The sequence below is a fragment of the Corvus hawaiiensis genome, chromosome 4, assembly GCF_020740725.1.
Source record: "Corvus hawaiiensis isolate bCorHaw1 chromosome 4, bCorHaw1.pri.cur, whole genome shotgun sequence".
In the NCBI taxonomy this organism is placed as follows: Eukaryota; Metazoa; Chordata; class Aves; order Passeriformes; family Corvidae; genus Corvus; species Corvus hawaiiensis.
Window position 1 is genome coordinate 51,216,771 of NC_063216.1, and position 16,304 is coordinate 51,233,074.

Sequence of the window (16,304 nt, forward strand, 5' to 3'; positions counted from 1 at the left end):
CTGAAGGATTTAACACCAGCCTGCAGTCAGGTAATGACTCCTGGTGCCATTTACCCCTATGGCATGTGCCTACTTGGAGCTGCATGCCACCACAGAGGATTTAAATTTGCCTGGAGCTGGACTATCTCAATGCAATGGAAACACTTCTCTATGTGGTGCTTCCTGCAGGTGTCAAATCATTGAAGGATGGAGATGACATAGGTAAATACTGCACCATGACAGCCATGACGAGGGGATGATGCCCAATAAGTACCTTTGTATTCTCTGTTTGGATTTACCTTTTTGCCAACAGATGATACTACATATTGTCATTTCTGCTGCCTGCTTTAAGAGAAAGAAATTATGTCATACTTCTTTGTGAAGCACACAGTTGGTGGCTGTGACAACACAGGAACGACCAAAAGCATCAGGTTTTAAAGACACTATTAGATTCCTTAAATATAGACCAGAAGAATCCACACATCTGTGTTCACTGGGGGTTGTCTGTTGAAGTTACCACCTAAATCACGAGCTTTTTAAGTGTTTTGGAGAATAAAAATTGGTATAACTTCCAGTGTCATCCATATTAATCAAGAGGATTAACCAGAGTCAAGACCGACTAAGGTGAAGGAGGTACTTTTCATGTGTCTTTTTATGATGTTCTTTAGACTTGGTTAGCTGGCATCAAGGTAGAAGATGAACATGTCAGCCTGGCAAGAAAAGAAAAGATAGTGCTACTTCTCTTTGAGATGTGAACTTCTTTTTTTATTTTCCATTCATGAGGACTTTTGTGCATTCTCTCCTTTCTTCTGTTTTTGGAAATAATAATTTTAAAATGGCAAAGCAAAAGGAGTTAGTGGTAGAAAAGTTAAAAGACAAATGTATCATCTCTGGAAGAAATGGAGAAGGGTGCACAAGGAGTTGGGAAGGGACAGTCGGGACAGCTGACCCCAAACTGACCAAAGGAATATCCCAGACCATATGACACCAGCCTCAGCATACAGAGCTGGGGGAAGCTGAAGAAGTGGGGAATGTTTGGAGTGATGGCATTTGTCTTCACCAGTGATGGTTACCCATGATGTATCCCTGCCTTCGTGGGGATGGCTGAACACCTGCCGGCCCATGGGAAGCGGTGAATGAATCCTTTGCTTTGCATCTGTGCATGGCCTTTGCTTTTCCTATTAAACTGTCTTTATCTCAATCCATGAGCTTTCTCACTTTTACTCTTCTGATATTCTGTCCATTCATGACCAGGCACTGAGTGAACAGTTGTGTGGGGCTTAGTTGCTGGCTGGGGTTAAATCATGACATATATCTACTGGAATAGAAAATGTTACCTGAAAAAATACTCTACTAAGTTATCCCCTGGTTCCAAAAATGCTGAAAAGCTCTCAGGATGCTCTCTGTTACTGATTTTAAGAAAATACTTCTATTATCACCTATAATCAAAGCAAAACAGCCAGAAAAGCTCTTAAACGCCAGCAACAGTCACAAGAAGGCAGGGCAGGGATACACAGCACTTCATTCTATCCACACCTTTACTATCACAGATGATCACATCACTGCTATGAAATTAGAAAGTTCCAATTCAAAAGACAGTTATAATACTTTGAGTAACATTAATACATTTATTTGTCATTTACTTTTCATTCATAAAAAGGACAAAGCACAGTCCTGTTCTACTTATTTGAAAAAAAAAAAAAGATAAAAAGTAACTAAAAAACCAGTTCAATATTCATCAGTATCAAATAATAGCAATATCAATTTTCCTGAAATATAAAGAAACACCAAGTATGTCTATCTATATAAACTTTAATTATGAACCTTGCATTTTAAAGCAGATGATACATTAGTTAGTTTTTCTTGACAACAATTTGAAACTGAAGGTCCCAGTCAAATTTACACAATTATGTGAAACAGAAAATTCTCCAGCTATCTGATCAGTATGTGACACCTACCTCATCCGTGTTGCTGATTTAAAAAAAGAGAAGTGGCGTTCCGTCCCAGGTCACTTCCATGCAAAAATGAAACAGTTTTGCTTCTTACACCATGTATTAGAAAAGTAAAAGGCAATCATGCATTTGGCAAAAGATGTAGTTGTGGTTGTATAATTATATAAAAATGACTCATACTGCAAAAGAACAAAACCAAATGAAACACAATAAAACACATTTTTTTTTTACAGAAGGCTTACAGTTACATATTAGTTTCTTATGTATGAAGACAGCTCATTTCTCTTTCAAATAATTATACAATTTATGAAACTCAGCAGTGTTTGACACTTTGACCTTCCTCTATAGGGGAGTTATCACTTCTGCCTATTTAAAAAATTTTCATCTTGTAACAAATAGTTAAAATTAAACTAAAACAGTATTATTGATATTTATTAATGAAGACTCTACACTTTTACATGTAAATATATAGTACAAAATTATACAAATAAAAGAAAAGGGTGTAAATTATTAATAGACCTATCCTTGCTTCATGTAAATATTATTACGGACCTCTACAGTATCAGTTCTAAAAAGATAAAATCTATTTCTAAGTAGCTAGCAAGGTTGTGCTAATAAAATATGATTCAAAGCTTATAATTCTTGAAGCATCAGACATTGCACTATTACTTGAGCCAGCTGATTCAACATCACTGTGTTTCTTCATCATTCACACTCAAACTAATTCCCAGCATACCATGGAAAATGAAAGGAATGTGCATTTCTTTAACAACTTAAAAAAACCCAAACAAACCAACAAAGAAACCCAGCACTGAAACACTCTAGACACAGTCAGAACAAAAACATTATCTCTAATAGAGTTCCCATTTTTCAAAGGCCATAGTAAACATGTAGCTTTGACTAACAGTTGGGATCTGACTTTCACGTACTAACACATAGTTGGATCATTCAGTACTCTATCAAATAGAGAAATGGTCTCAGAACTTTAAAACTCTTATTTACAACACTATGAACATTAGAATAATATCAAGTTCTTGAAAAAGCATATAGTTCTCCCAAATGTACGCCTTCAATACAGGAAGGTAACACCTGGCGTCTGCAGCATAAAAATGTAAATATAATATTTTTTTACTGTGCTACTCTGCTTTTGCCATTTATTGTATACCTTTTTCCTTTTTTTATATTTTAAATCTTTTCACTTTAAAAAATAACTTATGTTTCCTACCATTTCATGGTCCACTTGGCTGATCTTAGCATGGACTTCATCTCCAAACTCCTACATGTTATATTGCTACCTTCATAATAACAACAGGAATAAGACTAAACCAAAACCAATACATTACGCTGCTTCCCTGAAAGCTGACATTCGACTCCCAAAATCAGTAACAATTACTGTAACAGAATTTTTCAACAGAATTCTTTTAAGAAAAGAATATAAGAAATCTCGCACCAGTGAAGCACAGGTAAATTACTTTAAGCTGAGCATGCTATCCATGTCTCGGGTGTTATGAACATATTTAAAATAAAAAATCCTTATCACTGACTTTTATTTCAATTCTTTCAGATTCTATCCAGTAACCTCAAGAAATATAGCTGTAAATAATGAAATGTTTTTGCTTTGACTGTCTCTCTAAAAACCAGTAATCCCAATAAATGATGACGGGGCTATTCAAAAATATGCAGTACACAAAACATATAGGATAGTACAGACAGACGTAGTACTCTTACATTTATCACATACAATCAACATTTCAATCTCTATTATATTTCACAATTTGTTATTCAAGTTAAAGCACCTACGTATGGTGATTTTACTTTCACTGTACAGCCTATGTTATTGGGTTTTAACACTGTAACTTGCCCCATTGGACCGAATCATGCAACTGTCACAGATCAGCATAAGTGTTTTATAAGGCATATTGGAACAAGTTAAAAATATTTCTTAGCCGCTCAAAAGTTGATTTACTTCATGAAGGAGTTCCTGGATGCCTCAGTCCTCTTAAAGTTCATAGGAAATCGGTAGGGTAATTCTTTTTAAAGTGTAATTTATTTGGCTTAGGATGGTGCCACAGGAATCAAAAAGAATCGTGGTCCTCATCTTCAAAGGGAGTCCTTTGTGTTAGGTGGAGGACAAGGTGAATCCAGCTACATTCAGAATCCCGAGCAAGCAAGGACACCCAGGGCAGGCACCACTAGGACCAGGAGCAGAGTCGGTACTCCAACAGCGGCACCTGTGCATCAAACAGACAACAACACAGTATTGGTCTTACTTGGTCTTACTTCAGCTCTACTTGCAGTGGGGGGAATAATCCTGAAGTCCACAGAGTATGGAGGCTGGAAACCAGCTGGCCGATCTCAGCACAGCCCCTACCTGTATGGATAATCTGAAATGGACAAAGAGACTTGCTACAGCACGGCGGAGGACTCACTCTTTTGTTCTGCAAGAGCTGCATGTTTATGCAGCATGTTTATACAAGAAAAAAGGCCATTCAGGACACATTAGTGTATTTTGATTTGGCCAGTCCGACAAGCCAGGAGGTTATTATACCAGGAGGCAAAAGGTCAAAATAAATATTTAAGCATGTGAAAACAAAATTAATGGAGTCTTTGAAATGTGACAAAGCAAAGAGACACCTTTGGAAATGTTAATGCTCACACGAACAGCAATAATCTGAGAGATGTCAAAGAGCCTGGTCCGTTTGTTTACCTGCCAGATTACAAAGTCCAGATGGCTGACTTCTAGCAGTGTGGCATTTATGTCTGTTAAAGTCACAAGAGTCTTTCTTAAACAAATATTTTAAGACATAAAATCTTAATCTATGGTTTACAAACTTTACATGACTCGCTCTGGCAAAGAGAAATAAGAATTGCTATTGTTAAGTGGTTTGTGTTGCTATGGTTCAGCTCCCTGTTAAGAAGCATCTATATGAGAAAATAGCCCAGCCAAACTGTGCCTGGCTGTCAGTCTTGGAGATGGGCCAAAGGAGCCTGAGAACTGGCTATTCTTTCATCTGAGAGAGGGTTTGTCTCTATCAGGATGGTAGATGGGCAGTGCAGGACCCAGCTTAACCGCTCATCTTGCTGTTGAACACAGACTGAGGACAGAAGTGCTTGCAGCTGGTGGTGACAGTCCTGAGGCGCTGCTGGAACAAGCCCGCTGGACAGCTCTCCAGAAAATGCTGGATGAAGAAAAACCACACTGAGAAGGTAATACACAAACCGAACAGCAGAGATTTCAGCAGGCCTAAAAACAAGCACAGCACGACAAACCGAAAGTATGGGGGTATATTTATCTGGGTTTTTCAGTGATTTATGAGGCACATTAATCAAACAAAGATAAGTTTCTATCCCTAAGTATCAAAGTAGTGGTTCTTAATGAATGAACAGCCATAGGAAAAAAAATTAAATTCAGGTTTTGTGTTTAAGAATATCCACGGAAAATATATTCTGCTTTTGCCAGACCAGGATAATGCAGTTGGAAAGACACACATATTTTGAACACTTCTAATGGAGGAAAACGAGACAAAAAGGTTGCTGAGTGAAGTTGAAGAATGAGCAAGTATGAGGAAACTTGTATTGGCATGTTGCTATTCTACAAGGGAAAGGACTAATAAATCTTCCTGAGATGTGCTTGCTGGCTCCAGACTCAACAGGTAGCAATTCACCTCATTATAGTGGTTCCTTACAAGGTTTAGGCACTGCTGCAGAGATGTATTTACCAGCTTTCTTAAATAAAGCAAGTCCTACCCTTAGACAGCACATTAACATAACATTAGCGGGATAAATGCACATTAAACAGATAATCTTTTTCTTTCTTGTTAGATTACTGACCTACATGTAAGGATCCATACTTTACAGGAAACACTGCTGGCCACTGCATGACAGCCAGTACACTCCCGTGGCTCACAAATGAAAGTTAATAGAAGTTTTGTCTAAGAACACACTACAAGATTAATTCTGTGCAGTAATGCAATTGTGATCTGTCAGTTTTAACAACCTCTAAAAACTAGAGAAATGCCAGATAAAGACTTAATAGATGTGTACAAATAAACATGTGGATGTAAATTAAAAGAGAAGGATTATTAAGCTTCCTCTGAAGTCTGGCCAGGTATGAGCTGGATATATGCAGTTCCTAAAGATTCTTTCTCTCCTCAGTGTTATAACGTGTGATCTCTCCTCTCAACCAGCATTTTGTGGATCCAGTGTGCAAGTAATTGCAAACTAAAGCCATCAAAGTCAGTGTCAAAACCAAATCAGCATCACACTACCTAACTACTACTCTAACGCACCACATGTGAACTTACTATCAAGAGTCCTCATTTCTTTCAAATAAACAAAACACATGCCTTAAATTTGGCATTTGGCAAGGGGGTCCACTTGAAACCTTGTGATACAACCGGAGATTCTCCCTTATTCCTTTTTATCCTTACTCTTGCCCATCCATACCTTTTTCCAATCCCTGCCTCCATGTACATAATTTTAGGTTGATTTTAGTTTTAGATTGAATGATTTCAGATTTTAGTCTGATTTCTCTGTGTGTTTTGTCCATCTAGTAAGTAGAAGAGTGAACCTTGCAAACAAACTTTGTTTTGCTTTCATTTTTATATTAAATCTGCTTTTGCTGATACCTTTGCTGGTGATTCTTTGAACAACCTAAAAACTCATTCATGACAGTCTACCTTTGTGTCTGTTTTGCAAAACAAATTTGTTTTTTTCTGAACCAAACTCCTACCCATTTTCCTGTAAATAATACTCTCCTTTTGGTCCAGGATCCAAGGACCTATATTCCAAGAAGGCTGTCTGGTTTTTATCCCTTCTTTTTACTGTAAGAAAGGTTAATTGCAAAGCCTTCTCATATTCTGTTTCTCCTTGCTTCTGTTTCCCTTTGCTTCTAACTAAGCTTGTCCACTTCAGTGGGAAAAAAAATAGGCCACCTCAAAAAAAAGAAGGTATTTTTGCCTGTTTGAGTCATCAGTTTCTTTATCAACTACTAGGCTTCATTTGTATCTGCTTTCTCAGTGTTTTCATATTTACTCAGGTAGAACAGAAAAACAGATATGGGAGAAATCTAATTTCTTCAGGTTAAACTAAACTGCATAAAAGAAAGAGGTGGGCTTGTTGTTCTTTCAACTGGCTATTGAAAAGAAATTCCTCTTGTCCCAGCTGGGAATACTGTCTTCATGAAAGACTACTGCAAAAGAAGTAGGTAGCATCAGCTGACATGATTTAAATTCTGTTATCCCTATTCATGGTAAATGGAAAATAACTGAACTAATTATAATATACTTATCTTGCATCACTGGCATCATTACTAAATCATGCATCCAACTTTCCCTTGTCTAGGAAACCTTTGTTTGTGCACGAGGAAATTCTCCTCTTGCCTGTGCCATAAACATTTCAAGAAAGGCGCTGTGGAGTGATTCACAACTCTGTGATTTACTGGTTTTGCAGCAGAGTAGATGCATGGGATGGAAACAAAGTTGTCTGTCCATCTGCTCATGCTTTGTGCTGTGCTAAGGTTTGCTGTGCATCTGTGGAACGGCTTCAACTATCCTAAGAAAAACGTACTTGAATTGCTGCTGACGGTCTGGGTGGTTTCTCCACCTCATCATGTAAGTTTGCCTTCTCCTAGTCGAAAATTCAGACCCAAGGAAACATTTTGTTTTGTTCTGGCAGTAGCACCTGGCACATTGGCATTGTCAGCAGGCAGCAGCCATGGCTTCTTTTTCATTGACTCTAGCCCTGGCACAGACCTGGGCTGCCAAAATGAAAAGATGACCTGGACTCTGAGAAAAATCAGAAAATTTTCAGTCAGTGTGTTATTACTTAGTTGTCAACAAACATAGGTTATTTCTCGAATACCCCTTTCCCTTCACATATATTAATACTCATTACAGATTCTTTTGCATGGAGAGCAAAGTAGAAGACCACTGGTAATATTCTTTTTATAAAATGTACTCTTTTAAAGCTGTGTATACAACAAATAATAACATGAGGTGGTTCTCCTGTGACCTAGGCAGTGGATCTTCTTTGGCCAGCTGGCACGTCTGGGAATTTCTGAGTGAGGATTCTACTCCTCTTTGTTCAAGAAAATAGGGATTTGTGAATTTTTCTTACAAATAAATTCACCCCAAGTATATACCAGATGTGTCACTCTTTTTGACTTGCAAATAATCCACATTTAAAAAACCACATGGTGCAATAGGCAAATAGCAGAAACTCTCTGGGTGCAAAAGGGTGGCACAGCCTCCCTCCCTCTGCTCCCTGAGTACTGCAGCACCGCAAGGAACCATTAGTGGGAATAAGCAGCACCCAGGGCTGGAGAGCAACATGGAAAATATGCAGACAATGAAAATAATGGACTGAGAAGCAGCAAAGAAAATAAATTAGTCCAACAGGCCAGATCAGCTTCAATTTGGCCTTGCTCTTTAGCAAGGCAGAAAAAAATCTTAGATCGGGCATTAAAGTCACTGCAGAAAGGAAGAAAGGAAACGGGGGTTATCACAGGATAATGAAGACTAAGAAAACATAAATAGATCTGAAAATATTTCCACTATCTGTCTAACCTTTGAGTTTGAATAGAAGAAAAAGAGAAAAAATGGAAATGAATGAGAATATGGCTTTTCAAGAAAATGCTTGTTCTATCACTGAGTATGTTACAATGCATGGAATTGTCACCTTATTCAATCAAACTAAGGCCTGGAAGGAGGCAATACCAATAAATTAAATGTGATGATGAAGGAAAATCAAGAAAAATACCAGAGAACAAAATGTGTTAATTTAAGCATATGTATATACCAGGTTAGAGGGTATTCTGAGTATTTTCTACTTAATTTTTGAGTCATGAGGCAACAGCAAACGCATTTTGAAAATCACTCTTCTTTTAGAGGAGAGCTCTTTCGAAAATGTACTTTTAATTCAGTAGAAGTTTTTTGCTCTATTCTTGCACCAGATGCATAAGAAGTTCCAAGGTGCGTAACAAATGACTGTCACGCCAGCTAGACAGAGACTGTTTTCTTCAGCACTACTTACAATTTTTACCAGTGTTTTCCTCCTCTTACTACTACAACGATCTTTGTAACAGATGGACATTTTCAAATCACAATCAAAAGATTTTGATTATACCACATGAAAAGCGAACAATCACCTGACTTACTGGATATTGATATGTGCAATAAACATTTTTCTCCTTTCAAACAGTAATTGAAAAAATTAAAAGATGAAATAATTAAAAGGATTGTGTAAATTAGTACAGGCAAAAATTACGGATTTTCCTTTGAAAGAGCTGTACTTCAAAGTAAATACTATTTCAGGATCCTAAAACATGCCTGTGGCAAATGGAATTCATATGTGTATATATGTGTGCAGTGAACACAGACAAACTGTAATTCTGTTCTCTTGCTATAAGCATATACAATACATAAATTATTCTTTTTCCATATCACTATTTAAACTGAGACATTAACCTGATTTCACATGTGAAGCTGAAGGTGTACGGTATTTTCCTTTCTTCCTCAGTATTTATCCATATGTGAAGAGTAACCCTCCCCTCTCTCCCACTCTGGATGAAATTTTAAAATTCGAGAGCTTGATTCTATTTTTCCTTACTCTGGCATAAAGCAACTGCACTGAGGCCAGTGCAGTTACAAAAGTGAAGCAAAAAAGGAATCAAGCACCATATGGTTTTAGCTCCTACTGATTGCAAGATTGTTTTGATTACACTAATATTAGTAATATGACAAAACACTGCAATCAAAAAACCACGCAAGAGACCAAAAAAAAAAAAATCTCAGCGTTTATTATATTTCAAAGGAAACAGATAAGCCTGTAATTAACTGTTGAAAAAGACTCCATTGGTTAAACAAGTTGTTCAAACCTTCATCTGGTTGTGGTAACTCAAGAATGAACTTTAAATTGTGTAGCTCATTAATTTACTATAACGGGCTTGAAAAATATCCCCAAGCTCTTTACTGTACAACAGGCACTGACCAATAAATTACAACAGTTCATGGTTGTATTTTACACTGGTTATAGCTGTATGCTGGAATGCAGCTAGGCACATATACAGAGAGTGATTTTATGATAAGGACTTTTATTTAAAGATGTTCACTAAAAAGAAATGCATACGAGATAGCTGTGTGTGGTAACCTTCTTTTATATCACTGTCAACTAAAATAGTGTATCCTGTTGGAAGCTGACTGGTTATATGAGAGCAAAGTAGATGCAGGATGTTTGCTTCCCCCTTTTGCAGGTGACTGGGTTTTCTGTGAGAAGGAAGAAGATGAGGAAAACAAAAAGGAAGTTTTTTCCTTAAAGAAGGAACTGAGATAGAAAGAAAATCTATTTCTAGTTTCTTTTCCATTTGACTTTCAAATGTAATTACATTAGCTAAAACATGCTAAAATTTTAATTCCTATGTTAAGACCTCAAGGCCAGTTAGTGTTCCTGAACCTGAAATACAGGCTAAAAGACGACTTCTGGTGTCCTGCCTGGCCTCCACCTGCCTATCCAGAAGGCCTCAGGTCCCCTGTATATCATGTAATGCCTGTCAGAATTGTGTGGATGTCCCTGGTAACCTGGGGCATCTCAAATGCTACAGGCTTTGTTTAACATTCTGAATTACACCCTAGATGACAACTGATTATAATGGAAGCTTAGACACCTAACCCAGCCATATTACGTAGATTACTTTGGTTTTGATACCCAGTGAACAGCAGGAAAACACCCATCTGGATGACACACTGGCGTAGACACTCCTTGTTTAAGATCTGGCCATTCCTGGTCAGCATACAGGCTATTCGAAATCTCTACCCTAGCTGCTCAATTCTCCCCATGCGCTTCTGCAGGAAATTAGGTAGGTTTGCAAACTCTGGAATCAGATGTCTAAAGGTTATGTAAGGCAATATTCCTCTCTGAATTTGGCAAGATGTCTTACATTTTGCTTTAGCTATTGTTTACATCTTTGTGTAAATATGTAACTTCCATTTTGGTCAATCAAGCACCAAAATATGCGTTCCTATTAAACTACATCTTCTTTGCAATTCTCTGAGAAAAAACGTAACTAAAAAAAAAGAAAAAATTCGCTCCTCTATCATTCTTTTGGGGCAATTATTCTAAACCCTGATGCATTACTGGAAAATTTCCTTAAGAATAAAAATTAGCAGACATAATTTGCCATGCAGAGGTGTTAAAACTACTGCTGTTCTGCTGTTTGGAAAAGCAGCCTAGAAATAACCTGAAAATCTTGCCCAATTTGCTGTATACTATGTATTCCAAAGAGATTACCTTGCCTTTTGTCTCTTTTTCAACCTTTCCTAAACCGAATACAGGGAATGCTGCCTCTGTCTAGGTCACCAGAGGCCCAGTCCGTCTCTCTAGCTGGTGTATGGTAGAATTTATGGATGAGAACTTGTCTGCAGTGTGGAAGACAGTTCAATACAAAACTCTGCAAACTAGCATGTGGAGGGTGCTAACTCTGCCAGTGCTAATTCTGTACAGGCATGCTTGGGACAGGTCATACTGGCAAGACTCATTGGCTTGGGCTTAACATTGTACTGACACAATGTGTTCAGGCTGGGAAGTAATCTACCTGCTATGACCTAAAGGGTCTTTGCACCACACCAGTGGCAGGTTTTAATGCATGTTTGTATCAAAGATACCCAGAACATGTCCTGAATATAGCGGTTGCCTCAACATTTTTGCGGCTTATAAAATAAGCTATATTATGGTACACTGATTGCCCCAGTGTATGATAACATAACACGATATATTACAGCTTTTTTAAAGTGGTTGACTTACTACCCCAAAATAGTCTCATAGAACATGATACACACAATTAACATGTATGCTAAATGGATTAAGAATTCAGTCACCAGCAGATTTCAAAACACAATTATTGAAGAATGGTCACTGGATTTTTACTGTAATTCCAGGCTGAACAGCTGTATACTGAATGTAATCCAAATATTTTTATCAAAAGCAGCAGAAGTAAACACCTAAGGAACCAAAATGGCAAATAGAGACAACAACACATTCATGTAAAAATTCCAACAGCACAGGGACTTGAGCCATACAAACCAACTGTGCTTTGTCATAGTCACAGGCAAAATTAAACACAAAGTTAAAAAGAGACATGACACTGTGGTGGGACTCAGATAAGGATGAGACACTGTATTCTGGAAAGCAAGGATTCCAGGAAGGATTTAGAGATAATGTTTGACAAACAAGATGAATACCATTTCATATCCCCATGCAAGGTAATAAATGCCTAATGAAAGCCTTTCATGAATAATGGAAGAAGTTTAGTGTGGGGACGCAAGACTATTTGCAGACAGCTGAATTGAAGCAGTGCACATATAGTGTCTACAGTCCTAAAGAAAATCTGACATGCTGGAGAAGTGAAGAAAAGAGCTGATGAAATTATTTAAGACCTGAAGAAAATGTAATCATGGAAAATTCAAGGCACGCAGTAGTTTTAACACTTGATTAGTCACTTGGCTAGTATATATACATTTCTTAATGGGAAGAATGTATTAGACACATAAAGACTCTTTAATCTGACAAAACCTATGAAAGGAAACAATGCCCAGACCCTAAAGCCAGATAAACATAGAGAATAAAATTAGGCAAAAAAATGTCAGCAGTGCAGGTGATTCATCATTGGGACAAATTACACACAACATACAAACTTCATACAAACCTAAAAATGGTGATACTCATGAGTTCACACCAGGTGATATAAACTATGCATATTATAGAAAATCTGTGGATGGGAAGTCCACTCCTTTAGGAATGGGCAGCTTCCCTCACAGTACAAATAATATGGCAAAAGCATTGTTCTTTTTTAAAGCCACAATAATGGTTGCATTGCTTCTGTGACAAGAATATTGTTGACATTTAATCCTTTCTATTCCCCAAGTTAATTTTTTAAATTAAAAGGGCAAGAACACAATGCAAGTGTCTGAATTACAATCTTGCAAAGACGCTATCCAAGTCCTTGATATCAATTCATATGTTTTATTTCATACCAAATTGTGCCAAGACACTACTTAAAATAAAAAACTAGCAGGAAAGAGATGTGCAGACCATATTCATATCTGAACTTGTATTTATAGTCAACACTGAGCACAATTTGAATTATCCTAAGCCATGGTCCCCTCTCTTCTTTACCAATCATCCAGACCACTCTGAACTAGAGCATGTGGAGTTTCTCATTGCTTATTTATTATTTTTGTGCCACAAATCCCCTTTTCACTGAGAAGTGGAACTTCCCCAGCAAGTGGTCTGTGGATCACTGTGGACCACTTCTTTTCCCTATTACATTCCTTTTAGCAACAGTTGACAAAGGAATGAGATAGAGGCAAAAGGTACTAGGAACTATGGGGTTATTGCAAGCTGATACCTAGATTCTGAGGCCTGCACCATGCAGTTATGCTTGTAGGACACTACTAGCAGTGGCAGCCTAACTGGGGGCACCAGTAGCAGCAGTCTGATATTTGGAAGATTGGCAGTGCTTGCAGGATTGAGCTGGACTGCTATTGAAGTGTCCTGTGTGCGCTGTGAGTCCTCAGAAATGTTTCAAGATAAATTCTTATTCTCAGCGCAGTCACTGCTGAAGGGCTACCTTTCCACCTTTGGATGTGCCCATCTCTCAATAGCATACAAGAGGAAAACACTCAGTCCAAGATTTCCATGGAGTCTGGCAAAGAAGAAGGGAAGTTATCTGCTCACCTGAAATTTTTATTTGGGCTACTTCTCCATCTCCTCCTTCACTGTGTGCTCGGACCTCAACAACATATTCACCATCACTGGGGACCGGGACCTCTATCATGTGCTTTCCAGTAGAAAACAGCTTGCCTTCATGTTGTCCATCTGGCCTATAAAGTACCTAGGAAAATGACAGTAAATATAGTTATTGAAATGTTATATTTCCACAAAGATACATTTATAGATGTACAGTGTGTCAACAAAAAAGTATTAGGTTTTTATTCATATGAAATCTGTGTGTGTGTGTGTATATATATATGTATCTCAAAACCTAGAGAATCTAGACAGGATGTTTCCTCATTTTCTGTTACAAAATTATGCCACCTTTTGAAAAATAATTTCAGTGCTTACATTCAAAGTAAGTAATTAAGTGATGGAGAATAATAATAAAGGGTGGCAGAGAGCATCAAATAAAAATATGAGAACTCAGCTGGGTTTTCTGACATAAAACTTATAACCATTTTCATAAATGAAACAACAATCAATTTTATTATTAACTCTCAATGATGCTAAACTATTGCAAATGGGATGGTATATGTCTTGTGGGACCTTTAGAAATGATCCCGTTTCTTTCTGAAATAATCTCTGTGAAACACTGTTAGCAATTCCCAGCAAGGAGTTCAACTCCTCAATCAAATTTGCGAACGTAGACCATGATACTAATTTTCTTACTGTCAAGCAAGCTGCAAAATTAAACAGGAATTAATATCTGAAGTTTTCCGTATGCCTAAATTCAGTATATACACTTGCTGTGGTTACAGAGTTAACTGCAGCTAATGATGGTAGAGGTCCCTTCCCTTCCTCTACCTTCCCAGACTTTAAAAACTCATGTTCCAGGAACTGTAGCCCCTATGAAGATGGGAAAGGAAAACTGGAACAATGCATACTGATGTAAGGAAAAAGTAGAAAATGTACAGCTTTTCTGTGCATTATTTTAAGCCAACAGACAATAAATGTGATCATATGGGAAATGAGGTTGTTGCAGTCACTTCTATGAACATTTCCATAATATGGTGTACCACCCAAATGAATTTCAGTGCCCCAGTGTTTTCTCATCATATTGACTAAGCCCACTGGCTTTGCCCTAGGCCTACTGGATGGTTGTGTATGCTGAGCATGATACCTTCCTCTTCAGCATTCATGTATGTTTAAGTCCAATTATGTACAAAGATTCAACACTGTCTATAAAATGCACTACATGAAGCATACATAAAGATAAAAAATATTTTCAGATATCGTACTTTGTATCCTTCAACGGCAGACTCGTTTGACATTGCCTTCACGTGATCCCAGGTGATGATGTACCTTGAACCAGATCTTACAGAACTGATAATTCTTGGACGTTGGCTTGGAGCTGAAAAGCAGTATATGTATAATGTACACATAAATGAGATTTCATAAATGTTCAATGATGTTTTTATTAAGACATATAAAAATGTAAAAATGGAAATTAGGCTGACATACATATGATCAAGGGATAGTCTCCTTCCTGGAATCATCTGCTACAGTTCCAGCCAGGCAGTTTTGGATGGCTTTGTGCAGTGGCTGCGTTGTGGGTCTGCCTTTCTCTGTTGCCAGAATGGAAGTGGCCAACATTACCCTTCACTGTGTTGCTGACCATGTGTGTTTGCTGGCATGCAACTACCTTCAGAACCTCTCAGAAATGTGGCATAAGTCATATTTATTCATTGAGATCAAATATTTAATTAACCATTTACAGGCATTTCTACATCATTTAACTCAGTTCAGCAGAAATAGAAGTACCCTACTGCAGAAACCATTAATTATAATTTACACAATAAGCTTATAAAATGGACCCTTATTCAACACAAATGAACCCTGCAGGTGCCAAGTTGCACAATACACTATTTGCTGACAGAAATCCTCAAATCGGCTGTATGTATTTTTAGCCCAGGCAACTGTGTTTTAAACACACAAGATGTGTTTCTTACATTGCTCAGTCAATGCTAGTGCTAGGTATCCTCATTAAGTCACGAGCAATATTCAAAAGCCTGTTATGGTATGTAAATTCTAGGGTGAGATTCAGATCACCTGCTTCTCAAGGTTGCCTGATCCTGCTGTTAATGAAAATGGCAGTTTGGTCACATTTTAATCATCAGAATCCTTCTTGCTATTGACTAAACAGAAAGGCAGTGTATAGATGCCTACCTAAGTAATAGCTGGTCTCAACTGTTCCTCATTTAGAATATCATGTCCACCTTTGGGATTCCCAGTATTTGAACAACACTACAGAGGGCTACCAACCTGGTGGGGAGCTGGAGCAATTGATTTGTGAAGGAAGGGTGAAAGAGCTGCACTTGTTCACCTTGGAGGAGAGACAGTTTTGGAGGGGACCTAAGAATCCCCTGTCCTAGCAGGGGGCTTATCAAGAAGGATCCAGGCTCTTGGATGGCATGGCAGGAGGACCAGTACCAAAAATGCACAATACTGATCAAGAATCTCAGACCAGATGCTCAGAGTAAGTCAGGGAGTGGAATGGGTTTCTCAAAGAGTTTGTGCAGTCTTTACCTCTTCAGGTTTTCAAGATTCAGCTGGATAAATCCCTGAACAATCTGATCTGATCTTATATATATATAAGCTATAATC

The 16,304-nt window shown here is 37.8% G+C and overlaps 1 protein-coding gene across 1 annotated transcript in view; it reads right to left on the minus strand.

The window, feature by feature from the left end:
* Positions 1-1,587: 1,587 nt before the first annotated feature.
* The window catches only part of CNTN1 (contactin 1), a 228,126-nt gene continuing 213,409 nt past the window's right edge, over positions 1,588-16,304 (minus strand). Inside the window, exons 22-24 of the mRNA XM_048300378.1 lie at positions 14,939-15,051; positions 13,662-13,818; positions 1,588-4,162 (exon numbers count right to left, since the gene is read on the minus strand). Of these exons, the coding sequence (XP_048156335.1) occupies positions 4,083-4,162; positions 13,662-13,818; positions 14,939-15,051 (350 nt within the window). The 3' untranslated portion in view covers positions 1,588-4,082. The remainder of the gene's footprint in view (positions 4,163-13,661; positions 13,819-14,938; positions 15,052-16,304) is intronic.